The sequence below is a fragment of the Heptranchias perlo genome, chromosome 35 (assembly GCF_035084215.1).
Source record: "Heptranchias perlo isolate sHepPer1 chromosome 35, sHepPer1.hap1, whole genome shotgun sequence".
Lineage (NCBI taxonomy): Eukaryota > Metazoa > Chordata > Chondrichthyes > Hexanchiformes > Hexanchidae > Heptranchias > Heptranchias perlo.
The window spans coordinates 27,932,669-27,955,671 of record NC_090359.1 but is presented as its reverse complement, the minus strand read 5'-3'; the positions used below and the strand labels follow the sequence as shown (position 1 = coordinate 27,955,671).

Sequence of the window (23,003 nt, the reverse complement as noted above, 5' to 3'; positions counted from 1 at the left end):
GCTCCCTCAGTACCGACACTGGGAGCTTGGATTATGGGGCTCAAGTCTCTGGAGTTGGGCTTGAGCCTCGGCCGACACTGTGCACTTAGGAAGGCCATTCAGCCCCCTCGAGCCTGGCCCGCCGCTCGACTGGCTGATCTGTCCCTTAACTCCGCCTGCCCTCCCCTGTTCCCCAAACCCTCAATAGCCTCGCCTGACCACAAATATCTATCAATACTCAGTGCGATGGACCTGGCGGTGGTTAAGATCTAAAAGTTGCATTTGCATAGCGCCTTGCAGGATGTCCCAAAGCACTTTACAGCCAATGAAGTGGTTTTTTGAAGTGCAGTCACTGCTGTGATGCAGGAAATGCTCTGGGGGCAAAAGGGGCAGCTTTGCAGGTGATGGTGCAGCAGGACTACAACTCCCAGCAGGCCATGGGGGGTGGGGGGACGTGCGTGGGGTTGCGCGATGACGCAGGGTCTCGGCGGGCGTGCGTGTGTTGCGCGATGACGCGCGGGCCCTGCCGAGGCGGTGACGCGGCCCGAGGGGCCGGAGTCCGAGTGAAGATGCAGCGAGTGAGGGCGGGCGCCGGGCTGTGCGGCCGGCTGTGGGCCGGGGCCGGGGCCCTGCCGAGAGGGTGAGGAGAGGGGGAGAGAGAGAGAGAGAGAGGGGGAACAGTGAAACAGGGCGGGCGGTGGGCGAGGGGCGCCGGGCATTTTAGATTTAAATCACCTCCGTCCCCCCCCCCCCCCGGGGATAGTTCAGCTTAAGTTAGGGGAGGGGCCCAGTAGGAGGGGCCCAGTGGAGGAGGGGGGCCCAGTGGGAGGGGGGGGGCCCAGTGGGAGGGGGGGGGGCCCAGTGGGAGGGGGGGGGCCCAGTGGGAGGGGCCCAGTGGGAGGGGGGGGGCCCCAGTAGGAGGGGCCCAGTGGGAGGGGGGGGCCAGGGCCCAGTAGGAGGGCCCAGTGGGAGGGGGGGGCCCCAGTAGGAGGGGCCCAGTGGGAGGGGGGCCCCAGTAGGAGGGGCCCAGTAGGAGGGGCCCAGTGGAGGAGGGGGAGGGGCCCAGTGGAGGAGGGGGGAGGGGCCCAGTGGAGGAGGGGGCCCCAGTGAGGAGGGGGCCCCAGTGGAGGAGGGGGCCCCAGTGGGGGGGGGCCCCAGTGGGAGGGGGGGGGCGGGTCAGTGGGAGGGGGGGGGGGGGTCCAGTGGGAGGGGGGGGGGAGGGTCCAGTGGGAGGGGGGGGGGGGAGGGTCCAGTGGGAGGGGGGGGGGGGGAGGGTCCAGTGGGAGGGGGGGTCCAGTGGGAGGGGGGGGCGGGGAGGGGGGGTCCAGTGGGAGGGGGGGGCGGGGAGGGGGGGTCCAGTGGGAGGGGGGGGCGGGGAGGGGGGGGTCCAGTGGGAGGGGGGGGCGGGGAGGGGGGGTCCAGTGGGAGGGGGGGGCGGGGAGGGGGGGGTCCAGTGGGAGGGGGGGCGGGGCAGGGCTCAGTGGAGGAGGTGGGAGGGACCCAGTGGAGGAGGTGGGAGGGACCCAGTGGTGATGGGAGGGGGTCCAGTGGAGGAGGGGCGGGGAGGGGGGGTCCAGTGGAGGAGGGGCGGGGAGGGGGGGGGTCCAGTGGAGGAGGGGCGGGGAGGGGGGGGGTCCAGTGGAGGAGGGGCGGGGAGGGGGGGTCCAGTGGAGGCGGGGAAGGGGGGTCCAGGGGAGGGGGGGGTCCAGTGGAGGAGGGGCGGGGAGGGGGGGTCCAGTGGAGGAGGGGCGGGGAGGGGGGGTCCAGTGGAGGCGGGGCGGGGGTGGTCCAGTGGAGGAGGGGCGGGGGGGGGGTCCAGTGGAGGAGGGGCGGGGCGGGGGGGTCCAGTGGAGGAGGGGCGGGGCGGGAGGGTCCAGTGGAGGAGGTGGGAGGGACCCAGTGGAGGAGGTGGGAGGGGCCCAGTGGTGATGGGAGGGGGTCCAGTGGGGGCGGGGCGGGGCTCAGTGGGGAGGGGCCTAAGGCTGTCCATTGGACAGGGGTTAGCCACGTCTGTACAGGGTTATTTCCACTTTATATTAGTTTTATTTACATTTTATATTTATAGCTTAATATATTAATTTGTTTTTTATATTTATATATAATCTTTAAATTTACATAATACTTTATATTTCCATAGTTATTCATTTTTATGTTTCCTTTATATTTTCAAGTTCCATATTTATTTGATATTATCTGTATGCACTTGATATATCTATTGGCTATATTTCTATTTTTTATATTTATATTGGCTAATTATATTTCTATTTTATATTTATATAATAACCACTCCCATTTATATAGCGCCTTTAATGTAGTAAAACGTCCCAAGGTGCTTCACAGGAGCGATTATCAGACAAAATTTGACACCGAGCCACATGAGGAGATATTAGGGACAGGTGACCAAAAGCTCGGTCAAAGAGGGAGGTTTTAAGGAGCGTCTTAAAGGAGGAGAGAGAGGCGGAGAGGTTTAGGGAGGGAATTCCAGAGCTTAGGGCCCAGGCAGCTGTAGGCACTATTGGCTATATTTTATATTTCTGTTTTTGCTATTTATATTGACTATATATTCTATATTTCCATTTTATACTTATCTTGGCTATGTATTATTTTTTATATTTATATTGGCTATATATTATATTTCCTTTATATTTTTATATTGGCTATATTATATTTAGATTGGTTATTTTTAATTTATTACGTTATAATTTATATTTAGATTGTTCTCCTTAGAGCAGAGAAGGTTAAGGGGAGATTTAACCGAGGGGTTCAAAATTTATGAAGGGTTTTGATGGAGTAAATAAGGAGAAACTGTTTCCAGTGGCAGGAGGGTCGGTAACCAGAGGGCACAGATTTAAGGTAATTGGCAAAAGAACCAGAGGGGGAGATGAGGATAATTTTTTTTGGCTTACTAGACCATTTCAGAGGGCAGTTAAGAGTCAACCACGTTGGTGTGGGACTGGAGTCACCTATAGGGACGGCAGGTTTCCTTCCCTAAAGGACGTTCGTGAACCAGTTGGGTTTTTACGACAATCCGACAGTTTCGTGGTCGCTTTTAATGACACCAGGTTTTTATTTCCAGATTTTTAAAACTGAATCCAAATTCTCAAACTGCCGTGACGGGATTTGAACTCTCGTTCTGTAGATTATTAGTCCACGCTTCTGGGTTACTAGAGTAACATAACCTGTTACACCACTGCACCCATCAGTAATTGTGGGCTGTAGTTGTAAAATAATTAATATTTTATAAAAAAAAACCTTCTGTTGACTTGACTCTATAATTTAAGGGGTGGGAGGATTAGGCGTGGACAGTGATCTTTGTTCTTGTGATTTGTAATCCGAGTCCTTTGACCCAGTGACTCAGTGCTGTAATCTCTGCTGTGTAGCAGGGCAATCAGTCTAAAGCCCCTCGGGCCTGCTCCGCCATTCAGTCAGCTCGTGGCTGGTCTGCACCTCAACTCCATTTTTCCACCTTTGCTCCATATCCCTTGTTGCCCTTACCTAACAAAAGAAAATCTATCGCTCCCAGTCTTGAAAGCTCCAATCGACCCCCAGAGTAAACAGCCTTTTGGGGGAAGAGAGTTCCAGATTTCCACTGCCCTCTCTGTGGGGGGGGGACAAAAGTGGTTCCTGATTTTCCTCCTGAATGGCCCGGCTGTAACGTTAAGATTGTGTCCCCTCGTTCTTGATTCCCCCACTAGAGGAAATAATTTCTCCGTATCGAATCCTTTGATCGTTTTTAACACCTCGATCAGTTCACCCCTCAATCTTCTATACTCGAGGGAATACAAGCCTAGTCTGTGCAACCTGTCCTCATAACAACCCACTTTAGCCCCGGTATCAGCCTGATAAATCTGCGCTGCCCCCCCTCCAAGGCCAGTATATCCTTCCTGAGGTGCGGTGCCCAGAACTGAACGCAGTATCTCCAGATGGGGCCTGACCAAGGCTCTGTACAATTGAAGTATCACTTCCTCTCCTTACTATTCCAGCCCCCTTGAGATAAAGGCCAACACTCAATTAACCTTTTTGATTGCTTTTGGCGGTCGAGGGGAACCCTTTTAGCATCACATGCAATGGTTTGGTTGGTTTGGTATATGAGCTAGTAATTACTGTGGCTGATATTATCTTAATCAGCTTCCCATCTGTTGTTATAATGGAGGCATTAACCAGTAGTTTTAAATGGGTTAACTACCCTGCAAGTACAGTGCACAGAGGAATATCACACTTGTGCAGCAAGCATTTAGCTGGTAATATCGCCAGTAGTTATTTCTGGGCTATATGGGATGTTTGTTCTCGCTCTGCAGTTGCTGTTATCGTGATAAAGCATAATGGGGTTCACACAACATCTTTTAAACTGTGTAAAAGCACCCAGCAGTGCAATTGTACCCTTTTGTTTTTGAGAGCGTTACAAAGTAGAAAGTTGCAGGACTCACGAGCGTTGGCGACCCCAAGGATTCCTTGGTGTTTGTTTTAAATGTCCCGTCTGTGTTTTTCAGTGCCTGGCACTCTGCGGCTTGCTGCCTCATGATACACGATGCCCGCCTCTATGCCACACAGGTAAGCGATATTTGAGGAGGGGCATCTCTCTTGTGTGGATGTGAACATATGTCTAAATTTTCTGACGCTTTTAAACAAACAAAAAATGTATTTTTCCCTTTTGAAAGTTCCCCCCCCCCCCCCCCCGAAAATATTGGCATAATGACACACGAACAAAGGGTCAGGGGCAGACAGTCAGTCAGCAACAACAACCTGCATTTATATAGCGCCTTTAAAGTAGTAAAACGTCCCAAGGCGCTTCACAGGAGCGATTATCAAAAATAATTTGATACCGAGCCACATAAGGAGATATTAGGACAGGTGACCAAAGACTTGGTCAAAGAGGGAGGTTTTAAGGATGAGTGCTTCTGGGCTGCAGATAGGAAAAAAAACTCTCCGCCTCTCTCTCCTCCTTTGAGACTCGGCTTAAAACCGACCTCTTTGACCAAGCTTTTGGTCACCTGTCCTGATATTTCCTTCCTTGGCTCGGTGTCAAATTTTGTTTGATAATCGCTCCTGTGAAGCACCTTGGGGCATTTTACTACGTTAAAGGCACTATATAAATGCAAGTTGTTGTTACACAGGTGGAAATTTTGACCTCTGCATTGTAAATTCTTGCACTGCGTGGCCAGCTGTGAATGATCCTGAAATTCTGTCTGTGGGGATGTGTCGGAGGTTAATCGGTCAGCTTGAACCTAGTGCCTCTGTGTGTCCTTGGCAGTGTGTCTTGTTTCGGTGAGCAGTTGTGTATGTTTTTGGGTGAAAGGTCATCTCCTGCAGTTGCTGCTTTTGACGTCGGGGGAATGCTGCCATAATGTAGGGGAGAGGTAACAGTAACTGCAAATCTCGAGAGGGAGGGAGGGAGGCTGACTGACTGCAACAAAGCTGCTGACTGTTATGGTAAACAAGAGAGAAAAGGCATGCAGTTCAAGGCATTCTGACTATCTAGGCACACAAAAATAGGTGGAGACAAACTGGGTGATAGGTTACAGTACGAGGGCAGATTCTAAAATAAACATTGTGTTGCTACCTCCTCCTTTCAGAAAGGCCAAACACTCGCCCGCCAGTCGCACACTCACCCCTCAGTCTTCCAGCCGTTGTTTAAACGTATCCAAGGTTTTTGCCGCCATTCCTAATATTCACCAGTCTTTGTGTGAAGAATAACGTCTCACTCCTGAATTTTGCCTTTTCATGGACCCACGTGTCCTTGCCCTACGGTCACAACTTAGTTTGCAGTCGTGTTCAGGATTTGCCGTTGCTATTACCGTGGTGTTAGCCGGGGCTCAGTGGGGAGCGCTCTCTCTCCCTCGCCTCTGAGTCAGAAGGTTATGGGTTCGAGCCCCCACTCCAGAGATTTGAGCCCCACAATCCATGGCCGACACTCCCAGTGCCAGCACTGAGGGGAGTGCTTCACTGTCGGAGGTGCCGTCTTTCGTAGACATTAAACCGAGGCCCCGTCTGCCCTCTTGGGTGGACGTAAAAGATCCCATGGCACCATTTTCGAAGAAGAGCAGGGGAGTTCTCCAAGTGTACTGGACGATATTTATCCCTCAACCAACAACATTTTAAAAGATAATCTGCTCATTCTCTCATTGCTGTTTGTGGGATCTTGCTGTGCGCAAATTGGCTGCTGCATTTCCTACATTACAACAGTGACTACGCTTCAAAGGTACTTGATTGGCTGTAAAGCAGTTTGGAACATCCTAAAGTCATGAAAGGCCCTGGAGAAATGCAAGTACTTTCAGGATTTTCTTATAGTTACTGTCCTCCATACCTGTAATTAGCGTATTGGGAGCATATTGTTGTGGGCTGGATGAGGAACTGAGTGGAACAAGGATTGAACTTGTGCTCATGCCACTCTGAGGCTCAGCACCATTCTATCCCCTTCAATACCCCAGTTGCCTTATCAGTTTTTAAAGTAGAAAAAAAGTTGCCTTTTGGGAATGTCGATAGGGTCAGCCCCTTCGCAAAGGGCTGATGGGCGAGGGGCTTTTTTTTTGCAGACGGTGTTTCTGTGCTTGTTCGTCTGGTCAGGTCTCTATCATTCTCTGACTGAACATCTGTCCTGCAGTGCTCCTGTGCGTGGTGTTAGCAAGAACTCACAGTTGTAATTAGTGATGTCAACGTGAACTCAGTGAAGTGGAATGGTGGGCGTGCGAATTCCTCACACTGTGTCCACTTCAACTGTTCGCTTTTTCTTAAAAAGCACCCAACAATTACAGATTCTGTCCTCCCAAACTTGGCTCGTGTCTCGAAGAGCACTTTGAGGTATTGTAACATTTTTATTCCCGTGCTCTCCTGGCCGGCCTCCCACCTTGCACCCTCCGTAAACTTGAACTCGTCCAAAACTCGGCTGACCCGTATCCTAACTCAACCAGAACTTGCATTTACACAGCACCTGAAACGTAGTAAAACATCCCAAGGCGCTTCACAGGAGCGATTATCAAACAAAGTGTGACACGAGCCACATCAGGAGATATTAGGACAGGTGACCAAAAGCTCGGTCAAAGAGGTAAGTTTTAAGGATGAGCACAAGTTCAATCCTTGTTCCACTCAGTTCCTCATCCAGCCCACAACATTGGCTCCCGGTCCAGCGTCACCTCGAAATTTAAATTCTCATCCTTGTTTTCAAATCCCTCCATGGCGCTCGCCCCCCTCCCTATCTCTGTAACCTCCTCCAGCCCCTACAACCCTCCGAGATCTCTGCGCTCCTCCAATTCTGGCCTCTTCCCCACCCTGATTCCCATCGCTCCACCATTGGCGGCCGTGCCTTCAGCTGCCTGGGCCCTAAGCTCTGGAATTCCCTCCCTAAACCTCTCCACCTCTCTCTCCTCCTTTAAGATGCTCCTTAAAACCTACCTCTTTGACCAAACATTTGGTCACCTGTCCTAATATTTTGTTATGTCGCTCGGTGTCAAATTTTGTCTGATAATCGCTCCTGTGAAGCGCCTTGGGACGTTTTACTATGTTAAAGGTGCTATATAAATGCAGGTGGTTGTTGTTATGATTAAAGGATTTGATAGGGTCGATAGAGAGAAACTATTTCCTCTGATGGGGGGAGTCCAGAACAAGGGGGCAGAACCTTAAAATTAGAACTAAACCATTCAGGGGTGATGTCAGGAAGCACTTCTTCACACAAAGGGGAGTGGGAATCTGGAACTCTCCCCCAAAAAGCTGTTGAGGCTGGGGGTCAATTGTAAATTTCAAAACTGAGATTGATGGATTTTTGTTGGGTGAGGGGATTAAGGGTTAGGGAACCAAGGCGGGTAAATGGAGTTAAGATACAGATCAGCCATGATCTAATTGAATGGCAGAACAGGCTCGAGGTGCTGAATGGCCTCCTCCTGTTCCTATTTAACAGCGGGATGAAGTATTGACAGGTACAAGTCTGTTACTGGCAGATGGGAGCATTTCAAGGTGATTCAATAGTAATAAGTTCTAGTACATCTGCTGACCACACTGGCAGTGTTCTTGTCCTGTAGCTGAGCACTAATTTCTGCAGTGCTCAGCTACAGGACGTATTAAGCACCCACTGCAATGCCTGTTCTTTCTAAAATTTCACCCGGGGGCCATGTACGGAAAGGTGTAGAGCATTGCAAAAGAGACAGTGAGGTTCTAACTTGGAAAATATCATCACAGTACATTAGGTCTGTGGATTAGATTGGAACACTACAGTATCTGTTTGATAAGGGGTACATGACAGATGTCAGGTTGATAACACAAGTGAGAACCAGGCTGAATATAGAAAGTTCAGAGGAGAAGTGAAAAAGGAAATAAGAGGGGCAAAGAGAGAGTCTGAGAATAGACTAGCAGCAAACATAAAAGGGAATCCAAAAGTCTTCTACAGGCATGTAAACAGTAAACGTATAGTAAGGGGAGGGTTGGGGCAGATTAGGGATAAAGGCGGTCTACTCATAGAGGCAGAGGGGATGGCGGAGGTACTAAATGTATCTGTCTTTACCAAGGAAGAAGATGCTGCCAGAGTCTCAATAAAGGAAGATGTAGATGAGTTACTGGATGGGCTAAAAATTGATAGAGGAGGTACTAGAAAGGCTGGCTGTACTTAAAGTAGATAAATCACCCGGTCCGGATGGGATGCATCCTAGGTTGCTGAGGGAAGTAAGGGTGGAAATTGCGGAGGTACTGGCCATAATCTTTCAAACATCCGTAGATACGGGGGTGGTGCCACCAGAGGACTGGAGAATTGCAAATGTTACACCCGTGTTCAAAAAAGGGTGAAAGGGTAAACCCAGTAACTACAGGCCAGTTAGTTTAATCTCAGTGGTGGGGAAACTTTTAGAAACGATAATCTGGGAGAGAATTAACAGTCGTTTGGACAAGTGTGGATTGATTAGGGAAAGCCAGCACAGATTTGTTAAAGGCAAATCATGTTTAACTAACTTGATTGAGTTTTTTCGATGAGGTAACAGAGAGAGTCGATGAGGGCAACGCGGTTGATGTGGTATACATGGACTTTCAAAAGGTGTGTGATAAAGTGCTGCATAATAGGCTTGTCATAAGATTGCGGCCCATGGAATAAAGGGGGCAGTAGCAGCGTGGATACAGAATTGGCCAAGGGACAGGAAACAGAGAGTAGTGGTGAATGGTTGTTTCTCAGACTGGAGGGAGGTGTACAGTGGTGTTCCCCAGGGGTAAGTGCTGGGACCACTGCTTTTCTTGATATATATTAATGACTTGGACTTGGGTGTACAGGGCACAATTTCCAAATTTGCAGATGACACAAAACTTGGAAGTGTAGTGAACAGTGAGGAGGATAGCGATAGACTTCAAGAGGACATAGTCAGGCTGATGGAATGGGCGGACACGTGGCAGATGAAATTTAACACAGAAAACCACACTTTCTCCTGCAGCCCTCCTACTTCTCGAAACAGCAGTAGGTCATTCAGCCCCTACGAGCCTGCTAACCGGACCCCAGTCGTCTTGTATCAGCCCAAGCATCGAGCGCTGACATACTCAGCAGCAGGGAGTGACAACCCAGCTGAGCGCCGACCTGTCCTAGGGTGGTACACGCACACGGTGTAAGGCACTGAGGCCTCAGCTGGAATATTGTGTCCCGATTCTGGGCACCGCACTTTAGGAAGGATGTCAAGGCGTTAGAGAGGGTGCAGAGGAGATTTACTAGAACGGTGCCAGGGATGAGGGACTTCAGTTACGTCAAGAGACTGGAGAAGCTGGGGTTGTTCTCCTTAGAGCAGAGATGGTTAATAGAGGTGTTCAAAATCATAAGGGGTTTTGACAGAGTAAATACGGAGAAACTGTTTCCAGCGGCAGAAGGGTCGGTAACCAGAGGACACAGATTTAAGGTGATCGGCCAAAGAACCAGAGGGGAGATGAGCAGAATTTTTTTTACGCAGTGAGTTGTTCTGATCTAGAATGCGCTGCCTGAAAGGGCGGTGGAAGCAGATTCAATAATAACTTTCAAAAGGGAATTGGATAAATACTTGAAGGGAAAAAAATTACAGGGCTATGGGGAAAGAGCAGGGGAGTGGGACTAATAGGGTAGTTCTTTCAAAGAGCCGGCACAGGCACGATGGGCCGAATGGTGCTGTATCTACTATGATACTATGAAAACTGTAATGCCCTTTACTGCCACATAGGTTGAGAACGACTAACTCAACATAGGCCATGGATAGGACGCGAGCTACCACACTCTGCAATGCATTTAGTCATTGCACATAGAATCATAGAATGATGCAGCACGGAAGGAGGCCATTCGGCCCATCGTGCCTGTGCCGGCTCTTTGAAACAGATATCCAATTAGTCCTGCTCCCCCTGCTCTTTCCCCGTAGCCCTGCAAATTTTTCCCTTTCAAGTATTTATCCAATTCCCTTTTGAAAGTTATTATTGAATCTGCTTCCACCCCCCTTTCAGGCAGCGCATTCCAGATCAGAACAACTCGTTGCGTAAACAAAAAATTCTCCTCATCTCTTATCTGTCATAAAAAAATCTTTTGTTTGTGCACGTTAATTCTCCCACTTGACGATTTTTCGGTCGTGTCAACATGACGATCCGGATTCTTTCCCCTCAGTCTGGTTCAGTAAAAACTGAAGTCGAATACATTTTAAAGTTCATCACAACTTTAATAGCAGGGTTCTTAGTCTGCAGCATTGATTTGGACTCCTGATAGAGTCCCTCTATGCTGGCAGAGCAAGAACAAGAAACATACAGAAATCCACACGTTTTTATACAAATCAATAGGGGTTGGAACATACTTAACGAGGGTCAACACCAATCATAAGCCAGACATAGGTTGCCATGCGAGGTTACATTATTTCCGGCCAATCATAAATCGTCCATGTGCTGATCATGCTGCTGTTAGACATCAAAGGGGATACTTCCTCACCTTCCAACTTGGAATGTTCTTCCCTGTTCCTTCTGTTCCTTATCTCCCAACCTGGAATGTCTTTCAACTTTGGCTAAGCTCGTTACCTATATTGATCTGCCATAAACATGGAGACATTCAGACCAGTCCTTGAATCACATCAAAGACCTATATTGCTAAGACCATGCAAACCTGCTGACTACGCAAACATATGGCCCAGCAGGAGGCCAGGCCACCTGTACCAATCTCAGTTACTAACTAATTAACCCTTTCTAACCATTTTGCATTCTGCTTCTTTGCCACATAGGCATCTTAATATTTTACCAAAAACTGACCACGTAGGGATTCTCATTCCCCCCTTTTATCATTTCATGATAACCAATTATTACGGTGCTCACTAGTTCTGCAGCGCAGCAACATTTAAGTAAGCAATAAACTATAAGAATTATAACAATGAATATGACTAGCCCTTGAACTAGAGAAGTCCCAATAGAACACAGACATGTTTCATCAATACGCCTTTGTACTCTTATCTGTTCTCAGGAACAGACTCCTTCTAAACATCTCTCAAGTAAGTTGCGAATGTCCTTGGTCAGCTAAACCTATTCATGTTAGTTTGAAAAGGCTAACATAGTCAAATATCCTATGGTGCTTTATATTTTGTTTCCAGCCTAACTAGACTGAATGGTACCTTTCAGACCATTTTACACCTGTGAATTGGTGCCCTCCCCATTATATCCCTTAATCCAAATTCTCCCTACAATATCCCGTTAGATGCTGTACCTCATCTTAACCAGGTTCCCTTCGTGTTGGCCACCAGTCCGGGTGGAAGAGAGGCAGAGCATCTGATAATCCTATCAAACTATAATTGTCTTCCCTTTTACATGCACCTTACCCCAGCGGGTGCTACTCCTGGTACCATTAAGGAAGATGTGTTCTTAGTTGAAACCACAGAGACAATGGGGACATTCTCACCCAGGCTCTGTTTTACTATCTTTGCCAAACCCTTCATCCTCTGCTTACATTTATTACGATGTGGAGATGCCGGTGATGGACTGGGGTTGACAATTGTAAACAATTTTACAACACCAAGTTATAGTCCAGCAATTTTATTTTAAATTCACAAGCTTTCGGAGGCTACCTCCTTCCTCATTTCCACATCGTTCACCTGAGGAAGGAGGTAGCCTCCGAAAGCTTGTGAATTTAAAATAAAATTGCTGGACTATAACTTGGTGTTGTAAAATTGTTTACATTTATTACATGCAATGAAAATCAAGAAGCACATTACAACAAACTGCACTACGACTAATACATATGAAACTAATCTAATCCAAGGATGGATCTGTATATTCAGTCCCAAATTCCAGAGGTCATTTCACCAGGTGGTGACTTTAATTTGGTCAATGTCATGCTTAATGTTGTTATTGTCCTGTTGTAGGTTATAATAAACCTTCTGGGAGAGGCGTATCTCCATTCGCAATGCTTTCAAGTATTTAGGCAACAGGGGTGTCAGATACCCAAATGTGTCCTGATATGCTTTTAAGTCCTTTCTGACATTCTCAGAAACTTGTAAGGTGGTGAGGTTATGCCGGTGTATCTCTACCAGTTCCTCGGGTCCAATCCGAACCAGGACTTCAGAAATGGAGTAGAATTCTGGACTTAAAATATCACAAGTTAGATTGGCATATTTAAACGTTTTCAAATTAGTTGTAACACAGTATTCGCCCTCTCCGGCATATGCCACTTAAGTGGGTTTTAGATCCGCCTCTAGGGCCTCCATGGTACAGTTAATATCCGGATTGGTACCGGTATTATTAAACCCACACTGTGCTTCTGGGCTGTGTCCAACACTATGTGGACACACAGTGACAGCATGTCTAGTAACACATCCCTTTAATTTTGTTCCAGCCAATCAGCTTAAATCTACGTCCTCTAGTTCTTGAACCCTCTGCTCGGGGAAACAGGTACTTCCTGTCTACTTTTTCTGGGCCCCTCATAATCTTGTAATTTTGTATCCATCGTGCGGATATCTTCTAAATATTGTTTCTCCCAATTTTATTGTTAACTGATGGGAACCTAACCCTGAATTTTGGAAATCCAAATTACTGTGTCCCTCTTTACTTTAATTTCAGTCCTTTTGATTGATACCAGTGTTTCCTGACTGTTTCATTAATTAGTTGGTTTCTCTATGGACCATGTGTCAGTGCCTTGTTTAAAAGGATTTCTCACTCGCCTGGACCACATTAACCATTTTCCTGTTGTGCTGTTGTCAAGTAACTGAGCCTGTCTGAGACTCATTCTTCACTGTATCTTCTTCATGTATCTCCGCATACTAGCAGCATCTCATAGGAATGAGCTTAGTGTTCTTGGATATTAACTTTCTGCTGGCCAGTCTCTTCTTCCTCATGGTATTTCCGAACATTTTCCATGGCACACATCATATGTCCTGTAGGATTCAATCCTGTAAAAGCAACTGGTTTGTTTAAAGAGTGGTTGCAATAGCTCACCAGGCCATAGGCCTTTGTAATCATGTTCTTCATCCTGATCTCCGTTTCAGATGATGGCAACATACATTTGTATCTTTTATGTCCACTGTAGCCACTCTTAGGTTTTCAGGTTATCTTATCAAAAAGATCAGGGGTGTCTAGAGTGCTTATCTCCCCCTGCATGGTCCCGATGTCAGGGTAGTGGCCAGGCTATTGAGTGTAGTTTTCTCATTATTCATTATAGGCAAGGACACAAATATCTCCGAGAAAGCTATCAATTTACTATTCTCAACTACACTTTCCTGACTTCCACTAGATTGTATATTTATGCCAGATTGATTTTTTTTATCATGCCCAATTCAATGACTTTAGAGAAATTCCCATATCTCCCCACCTCGAGCACTCTGTCTCGGAAGACAACAAATATGTTATAACAAAACAAATCAAAATGTTTTCAAACGAAGAGAATCAGGTTGATATCACCACGCTGTGACATTTGGTATCCGCTGATGTCTGCAGCTAAAGTCTTAAATCTTTAACACCACTGGATCGTTTCCTGCACCAAATTTCTCCAGCAAAGGTTGCACCGTAACTTTGTAACTACTCTTGGTAATCCTGCACCATCAACACTCACGTGGTCCCAAAAAAAACCAGGGTCACCTGTTTTAAACGAAACACAGAAAATCCATTGCGGCTCTTCTTGAGAGCCCAAGTGATTAATTTGTCAAATCTTCATTTATTATTTATTTATCCAAAGGCATAATCCCTTTACCCGAAACAAATTCAGAAAACAAAACAGGAGAGAGAAATTGCCTAGTCCCTCTCACGCTCTCTCTCTGAAGCACGCAGCCTGTCTGAAATAAACACTGTCTCTCCCACATACAGATGTACGCAGGGCTGCAGACTGGAATTTCTAACTCCAAGTCCTAATCTCTGTGTTTTCAAGATGTAACCACATTAAGCAGATATCATTAGCAGCCGCCTGCTAAGATACGTTATATTCCTCTTTTATTAATTTATTAATGGTTTGGGCATGTGTTTCTAGCACTGTAGCTATCCTTTGCAAATATATGGTCAGCATTTGATCCTCAGACAATTCCTTATCTGTATTTTCATTTATTTTTTAATATATCTTTAATGCGAGACCCTAAATCTCTGACCTTTTGATCTAATGTTGTCAAATCAATGGTGTTAACAACTGAGGCAAAGGCAGTTGCTATATCACTTATCACAGATCTTTACGTCTCCATATTTGCCTATCTCTTTTTACGATGTCCACCTCCATTCCATGTCGCTCTTTGTTTTAACACTTGAGTTAGGAGGTGTTGATCTAATTGTTGAGTTTTCTTAGCATTCTCAATGCGAGTTATATAATTTGTCAGGGAAGGTCTCCCCTCTTTGGTCAGATCTTGTATTCTACTATTAATTTCAAATAAAATTGAATAGCCCCAGAACTTGTCAAAACTTCCTTATCATACTGTTGTAAACGATTTTACAACACCAAGTTATAGTCCAGCAATTTTATTTTAAATTCACAAGCTTTCGGAGGCTTCCTCCTTCGTCAGGTGAACGATGTTCACTCAAGAGACGTAAAGATGTTCACATCGTTCACCTGACGAAGGAGGAAGCCTCCGAAAGCTTGTGAATTTAAAATAAAATTGCTGGACTATAACTTGGTGTTGTAAAATCGTTTACAATTGTCAACCCCAGTCCATCACCGGCATCTCCACATCATGATTATCATACTGTGGCAGGGTAAAACTGATAGGCGTTTAGTACCCTGTGTCAGTACATAGCTCAAGTAATGGACTTCCAATTGTCTAACCTATGCTTCCTTTTCATATTTGTAAACAATTTTACAACACCAAGTTATAGTCCAGCAATTTTATTTTAAATTCACAAGCTTTCGGAGGCTACCTCCTTCGTCAGGTGAACGATGTGATCATTCCTTTTCATATGATTTGTTTTACATTCCTTTCTTATCAATTTTTCACTGTAGCGTGAAAACTTATATCTGTCAATTGTAGCCTTTGGCATTTCCGAGTGATTGGGACAATTTTACTAATATAACCTATACCAATTGTTACCTCATATTCACCTGTGTTCTGGGCAAGCCTCAGACAGTTCTCAACCGACTGGGTCATTTCTATCTGTTTGAACTGCTCTTGGCATGACAGTCTGGCTTCTTGGGATGGAAGGTGTTAATATTAACTTGCTCTTGTGGTAGGAGTAACTTGATCCTTCTCCCTTTTGAGATTAAGTTTCCACCTTCAAAATTTCTCTTCACACAGGTTTGACTGATTTTTTTTACTTCTCACATTTGTGGATTGCTTTATACTATATTTTTGCACACTATTTTTTCACATACTTTTAGTGGATGTGATTATAATCAACGCTCCGAGCTGTTCCAGCTTTCCGACTTTTCCTATCACAGTGATACCAGATAGTTTTTTTAATCTATCCCGTTAATTTTTAACCTCTTTTTAAACCACAGCCAATCACAAAATAAACATTCAAAATGCCAATTTTTTGAAGATCCCATGTCTGGAATTTAATATGCCCACACTTTATAAGAACCAGAATTTAATAGGTCACTTGACCTCAATAACTCCAATTTTAATTCAGCAGTATCAGAATTAAACACACGACAAGACAGATACATTACACAAAGGAAGAAAACACGTAAGACACAGTAAGAAGGGGGCGTGGCCCACAACACCGACAAAAAAAACACTGATCAAGACAGGCTTTTTAAAGGGACAGTACACTTAAACAACAGAACCTTTCTTTTTCGGGTCTCTGTCTTTTAAACATTTGTCTAGTCACTTAATTCTATCCATTTTTTTTTTACAGTACTGTCTCCATAAAGCAATTAGTTCTTTGGCTGTGGTACCTCTGTTATTTTTCCAAATTAATTCCTGAGCCTTTTTGGCGGCATCTAAGTTTTTAGTCAGTGATATTTTGATCACTAGTTCCTGTTTATATCCAATCACCAGGAACTTAAACCCTGACTACCCTCAGTGATATTAACCACTAACCTACCGCTTACAAGTTATTCCCTCAGTGATGGGTACGGTAGCATAGTGGTTATGTTACTGGGCTAGTAATCCAGAGGCCTGGACTAAAATCCAGAGTCATGAGTTCAAATCCCGCCACGGCAGCTGGCGAATTTAAATTCAATTAATTAATTCAATTCAATTAATTAAATAAAAAAATTTTAAAAAATCTGGAATTAAAATACTAGTATCAGTAATGATGGCCATGAAACTACCGGATTGTCGTAAAAACCCATCTGGTTCACTAATGTCCTTTAGGGAAGGAAGCCTGCCGCCCTTACCCGGTCTGGCCTATATGTGACTCCAGACCCACAGCAATGTGGTTGATTCTTAATTGCCCTCTGAAATGGCCGAGCAAGCCACTCAGTTGTAAAATCTCGCTACGAAAAGTCATAATAAGAATAAAACCGGACGGACCACCCGGCATCGGACCACTAGGCACCGGACACGACAACGGCAAAACACCAAGCCCAGTCGACCCTGCAAGGTCCTCCTTACTAACATCTGGGGACTTGTGCCAAAATTGGGAGAGCTGTCCCACAGACTAGTCAAGCAACAGCCTGACATAGCCATACTCACAGAATCATATCTTTCAGCCAACGTCCCAGACTCTTCCATCACCATCCCTGGGTATGTCCTGTCCCACCGGCAGGACAGACCCACCAGAGGTGGCGGTACAGTGATATACAGTCAGGAGGGAGTGGCCCTGGGAGTCCTCAACATTGACTCTGGACCCCATGAAATCTCATGGCATCAGGTCAAACATGGGCAAGGAAACCTCCTGCTGATAACCACCTACCGTCCTCCCTCAGCTGATGAATCAGTCCTCCTCCATGTTGAACACCACTTGGAGGAAGCACTGAGGGCAGCAAGGGCACAAAATGTACTCTGGGTGGGGGACTTCAATGTCCATCACCAAGAGTGGCTCGGTAGCACCACTACTGACCGAGCTGGCCGAGTCCTGAAGGACATAGCTGCTAGACTGGGCCTGCGGCAGGTGGTGAGCGAACCAACACGAGGGAAAAACTTACTTGACCTCGTCCTCACCAATCTACCTGTCGCAAATGCATCTGTCCATGACAGTATTGGTAGGAGTGACCACCGCACAGTCCTCGTGGAGATGAAATCCCGTCTTCGCACTGAGGACACCATCCAACGTGTTGTGTGGCACTACCATCGTGCTAAATGGGATAGATTCAGAACAGATCTAGCAGCTCAAAACTGGGCATCCATGAGGCGCTGTGGGCCATCAGCAGCAGCAGAATTGTATTCCAGCACAATCTGTAACCTCATGGCCCGGCATATTCCTCACTCTACCATTACCAACAAGCCAGGGGATCAACCCTGGTTCAATGAGGAGTGTAGAAGAGCATGCCAGGAGCAGCACCAGGCGTACCTAAAAATGAGGTGCCAACCTGGTGAAGCTACAACTCAGGACTACATTCATGCTAAACAGCGGAAGCAACATGCTATAGACAGAGCTAAGCGATTCCACAACCAACGGATCAGATCAAAGCTCTGCAGTCCTGCCACATCCAGTCATGAATGGTGGTGGACAATTAAACAACTAACGGGAGGAGGAGGCTCTGCAAACATCCCCATTCTCAATGATGGCGGAGTCCAGCACGTGAGTGCAAAAGACAAGGCTGAAGCGTTTGCAACCATCTTCAGCCAGAAGTGCCGAGTGGATATTCCATCTCAGCCTCCTCCCGATATCCCCACCATCACGGAAGCCAGTCTTCGGCCAATTCGATTCACTCCACGTGATATCAAGAAACGGCTGAGTGCACTGGATACAGCAAAGGCTATGGGCCCTGACAACATCCCAGCTGTAGTGCTGAAGACTTGTGCTCCAGAACTAGCTGCGCCTCTAGCCAAGCTGTTCCAGTACAGCTACAACACTGGCATCCACCCGACAATGTGGAAAATTGCCCAGGTATGTCCTGTCCACAAAAAGCAGGACAAATCCAATCCGGCCAGTTACCGCCCCATCAGTCTACTCTCAATCATCAGCAAAGTGATGGAAGGTGTCATCGACAGTGCTATCAAGCGGCACTTACTCACCAATAACCTGCTCACCGATGCTCAGTTTGGGTTCCGCCAGGACCACTCGGCTCCAGACCTCATTACAGCCTTGGTCCAAACATGGACAAAAGAGCTGAATTCCAGAGGTGAGGTGAGAGTGACTGCCCTTGACATCAAGGCAGCATTTGACCGAGTGTGGCACCAAGGAGCCCTAGTAAAATTGAAGTCAATGGGAATCAGGGGGAAAACTCTCCAGTGGCTGGAGTCATACCTAGCACAAAGGAAGATGGTAGTGGTTGTTGGAGGCCAATCATCTCAGCCCCAAGGCATTGCTGCAGGAGTTCCTCAGGGCAGTGTCCTAGGCCCAACCATCTTCAGCTGCTTCATCAATGACCTTCCCTCCATCATAAGGTCAGAAATGGGGATGTTCGCTGATGATTGCACAGTGTTCAGTTCCATTCGCAACCCCTCAGATAATGAAGCAGTCCGAGCCTGCATGCAGCAAGACCTGGACAACATCCAGGCTTGGGCTGATAAGTGGCAAGTAACATTCGCGCCAGATAAGTGCCAGGCAATGACCATCTCCAACAAGAGAGAGTCTAACCACCTCCCCTTGACATTCAACGGCATTACCATCGCCGAATCCCCCACCATCAACATCCTGGGGGTCACCATTGACCAGAAACTTAACTGGACCAGCCATATAAATACTGTGGCTACAAGAGCAGGCCAGAGGCTGGGTATTCTGCGGCGAGTGACTCACCTCCTGACTCCCCAAAGCCTTTCCACCATCTACAAGGCACAAGTCAGGAGTGTGATGGAATACTCTCCACTTGCCTGGATGAGTGCAGCTCCAACAACACTCAAGAAGCTCGACACCATCCAAGATAAAGCAGCCTGCTTGATTGGTACCCCATCCACCACCCTAAACATTCACTCCCTTCACCACCGGCGCACTGTGGCTGCAGTGTGCACCATCCACAGGATGCACTGCAGCAACTCGCCAAGGCTTCTTCGACAGCACCTCCCAAACCCGCGACCTCTACCACCTAGAAGGACAAGGGCAGCAGGCGCATGGGAACAACACCACCTGCACGTTCCCCTCCAAGTCACACACCATCCCGACTTGGAAATATATCGGCCGTTCCTTCATTGTCGCTGGGTCAAAATCCTGGAACTCCCTTCCTAACAGCACTGTGGGAGAACCGTCACCACACGGACTGCAGCGATTCAAGAAGGCGGCTCACCACCACCTTCTCGAGGGCAATTAGGGATGGGCAATAAATGCCGGCCTTGCCAGCGACGCCCACATCCCGTGAACGAATAAAAAAAATTTTTTTAAAAATAAAAATATTCGACCACCGACCTCTTCCTGCTATTTCTGTGTATTTGCCAGACTGACCTGAATCTTGTAAGGACGCCACACGAGTGTTAGCGATTGGACGATTCGTCGTCAGACTGACGGATTGGAAGAAAACCGACGTAGTAAATTAAGACTACTTACATCGGGGTGCCATTTCCTTCCTCCGTGTCTGAGACAATCCGCCTCTTACTCCGCGAACTCTCGGTGAACGACCGTTAAGATCCCCGTACGGGCCACCAAATGACGATCCGGATTCTTTCCCCTCAGTCTGGTTCAGTAAAAACTGAAGTCGAATACATTTTAAAGTTCATCACAACTTTAATAGCAGGGTTCTTAGTCTGCAGCATTGATTTGGACTCCTGATAGAGTCCCTCTATGCTGGCAGAGCAAGAACAAAAACATACAGAAATCCACACGTTTTTATACAAATCAATAGGGGTTGGAACATACTTAACGAGGGTCAACACCAATCATAAGCCAGACATAGGTTGCCATGCGAGGTTACATTATTTCCGGCCAATCATAAATCGTCCATGTGCTGATCATGCTGCTGTTAGACATCAAAGGGGATACTTCCTCACCTTCCAACTTGGAATGTTCTTCCCTGTTCCTTCTGTTCCTTATCTCCCAACCTGGAATGTCTTTCAACTTTGGCTAAGCTCGTTACCTATGTTGATCTGCCATAAACATGGAGACATTCAGACCAGTCCTTGAATCACATCAAAGACCTATATTGCTAAGACCATGCAAACCTGCTGACTACGCAAACATATGGCCCAGCAGGAGGCCAGGCCACCTGTACCAATCTCAGTTACTAACTAATTAACCCTTTCTAACCATTTTGCATTCTGCTTCTTTGCCACATAGGCATCTTAATATTTTACCAAAAACTGACCACGTAGGGATTCTCAAACATGCACCATTGAAGCTACCTGTGCAATCATTTAAGATGGAAGTCCTGCCTGTGAACAGTTGCCTGTAATGATGTGGTTGGCAGCTCAGGGTTCTGTCCCGGTACCACTGCCAACATGCACATGAAGAGGCTTGCATTCATCAAGTGACCATTTACTGAGATATTTAATGCAAACTACCTGCTTCCTTAGAGTGTGATTGACAACTCGTGAAGGTGAAATACTGAAGGTGTTGATGGTTTACAACCATGAAAGAGACAAACACACATCATCATTAAAGAGACTTGGCAATGACCAAACGCCCTTCACATGACTTAAAATGTTTCAACTTATTAATTCACGTAACACGTGAGAAGCAGGTCTCGTGGGCTGAGTGGCATTTTCTTGTTCTCCTGCCTGCTTCTGTTCCCTAAAGTAACGGGACAGGCCGCGTGCGTTCTTTAACTGATTGTGCCTAACGGTCGGAGGACCAAGATGAGCAAACATTTCTTCACTCAGAGGGTTGTGAATCTTTGGAATTCTCTACCCCAGAGGGCTGTGGAGGCTCAGTCGTTGAGTATATTCAAGGCTGAGATCAATGGATTTTTGGACTCTAGGGGAATCAAGGGATCGGGCGAGAAAGTGGAGTTGAGGTCGAAGATCAGCCATGATCTGATTGAATGGCGGAGCAGGCTCGAGGGGCCGAATGGCCAACTCCTGCTCCTATTTCTTAAGTTCTTATGTTCTTTTTTTCCCTCTCTTTCCCCCCCCCCCCCCCTCCCCTCCCCAAACCAACTTTTTTTATATCAGGCGGTCTTGGAGAAAGCAGCCACTGACTCCACGACTACGAAAACGACAAGGGACAAGAGGATTGTCGCCACGGTACGTCTTCACAGACTTGTCTGTGGGTTTGTGGTGAGATAACCTCCTGCTACTAAGTATTTGACCGTCCAGGGGATGTAGATTGGGGCGGGTGTGAGGTGGGGTGGTCCTAGCTTTGCAAGCAAGAGGAGCCTTACCAGTGCTGGTAAACATTGCTCCTTGTGCGCACTTGAGCCCCTAAAGGTTGGCTTTAACCAATCTGTGCCTACCTGTGTCAGCCGTGGCTCAGTGGGTGGCCCTCTCACCACTTGAGGCAGAAGGTTGTGGGCTCGAGCCCCATTCCAGAGACTCGAGCCCCATAATCCAGGCTGACGCTCCCGGTGTAGTACTGAGGGAGTGCTGCACTGTCGGAGGTGCCGTCTTCCGGATGAGACGTTAAACCGAGGCCCCGTCAGCCCTCTCAGGTGGACGTAAAAGATCCCACGGCCAATATTTCGAAGGAGAGCAGGGGAGTTCTGCCCGGTGAACTGGCTAATATTTATCCCTCAACCAACATCGTTTAAAAACAGATTATCTGGTCGTTATCACGTTGCTGTTTGTGGGATCTTGCTGTGTGCAAAATTCGCTGCCGCGTTTCCTGCATTACAACAGTGACTACGCTTCAAAAGTACTTGATTGGCTGTAAAGCGCTTTGGGGCGTCCTGGGGTCGTGAAAGGCAAGTTCGTTCTTTCTTTGCCTTTGAGTAATCTGCTGACGCTCGTTGTCCAGAAAACTGGCCGTTTGGCCAGGGGGCCTGAGGGCTTGAGCGGCCCACGTGGGAGAGGAGGAAAGCTGTAGGAGAGGAGGAGGAGGAGGTGGTGGGGAGGGGGTACGAGTGGGCATGCCAATGGGGGTGATCGAGTGACACTTTTCTCTCTCTCGCCATTTCAGGATTCAAAGTCCTTCGCTGTGAACATGTTTCGGGGCCAGATCCAAACTCAGCAGGTATTCCCCTTCCCCTCAGGTACGTGTGAAGAATGTTTTTTTTAAAATTAGGTACAAAGGTGTAAAACATGAACTTGCCGGGGTCTGTTGGTAACCAAGCAACATGGGCATTGTGCCATCTTGCTTCTCGCTGGCACTGCCTGTAGCCAAACTACCAACAGCAAGGCACCATCAATATCTGCAGCAAACCCAACCAAATTCTGCAACATCAGATATAGGAATATAGGAACAGGAGGAGGCCATTCAGCCCCTCGAGCCTGTTCTGCCATTCAGTTTGATCATGGCTGATCTGTATCTTAACTCCATTTACCCGCCTTGGTTCTGTAACCCTTAATCCCCTCACCCAACAAAAATCCATCAATCTCAGTTTTGAAATTTTCAATTGACCCCCAGCCTCAACAGCTTTTTGGGGGAGAGAGTTCCAGATTCCCACTCCCCTTTGTGTGAAGAAGTGCTTCCTGACATCACCCCTGAACGGCCTGGCTCTAATTTTAAGGTTCTGCCCCCTTGTTCTGGACTCCCCC

At 47.1% G+C, this 23,003-nt stretch overlaps 1 protein-coding gene across 1 annotated transcript in view; it reads left to right on the top strand.

The window, feature by feature from the left end:
- Positions 1-507: 507 nt before the first annotated feature.
- LOC137302327 (very long-chain specific acyl-CoA dehydrogenase, mitochondrial-like) overlaps positions 508-23,003 on the top strand; it is a 43,600-nt gene continuing 21,104 nt past the window's right edge. The window contains exons 1-4 of the mRNA XM_067971963.1: positions 508-619; positions 4,470-4,530; positions 21,483-21,554; positions 22,426-22,498. Of these exons, the coding sequence (XP_067828064.1) occupies positions 549-619; positions 4,470-4,530; positions 21,483-21,554; positions 22,426-22,498 (277 nt within the window). The 5' untranslated portion in view covers positions 508-548. The remainder of the gene's footprint in view (positions 620-4,469; positions 4,531-21,482; positions 21,555-22,425; positions 22,499-23,003) is intronic.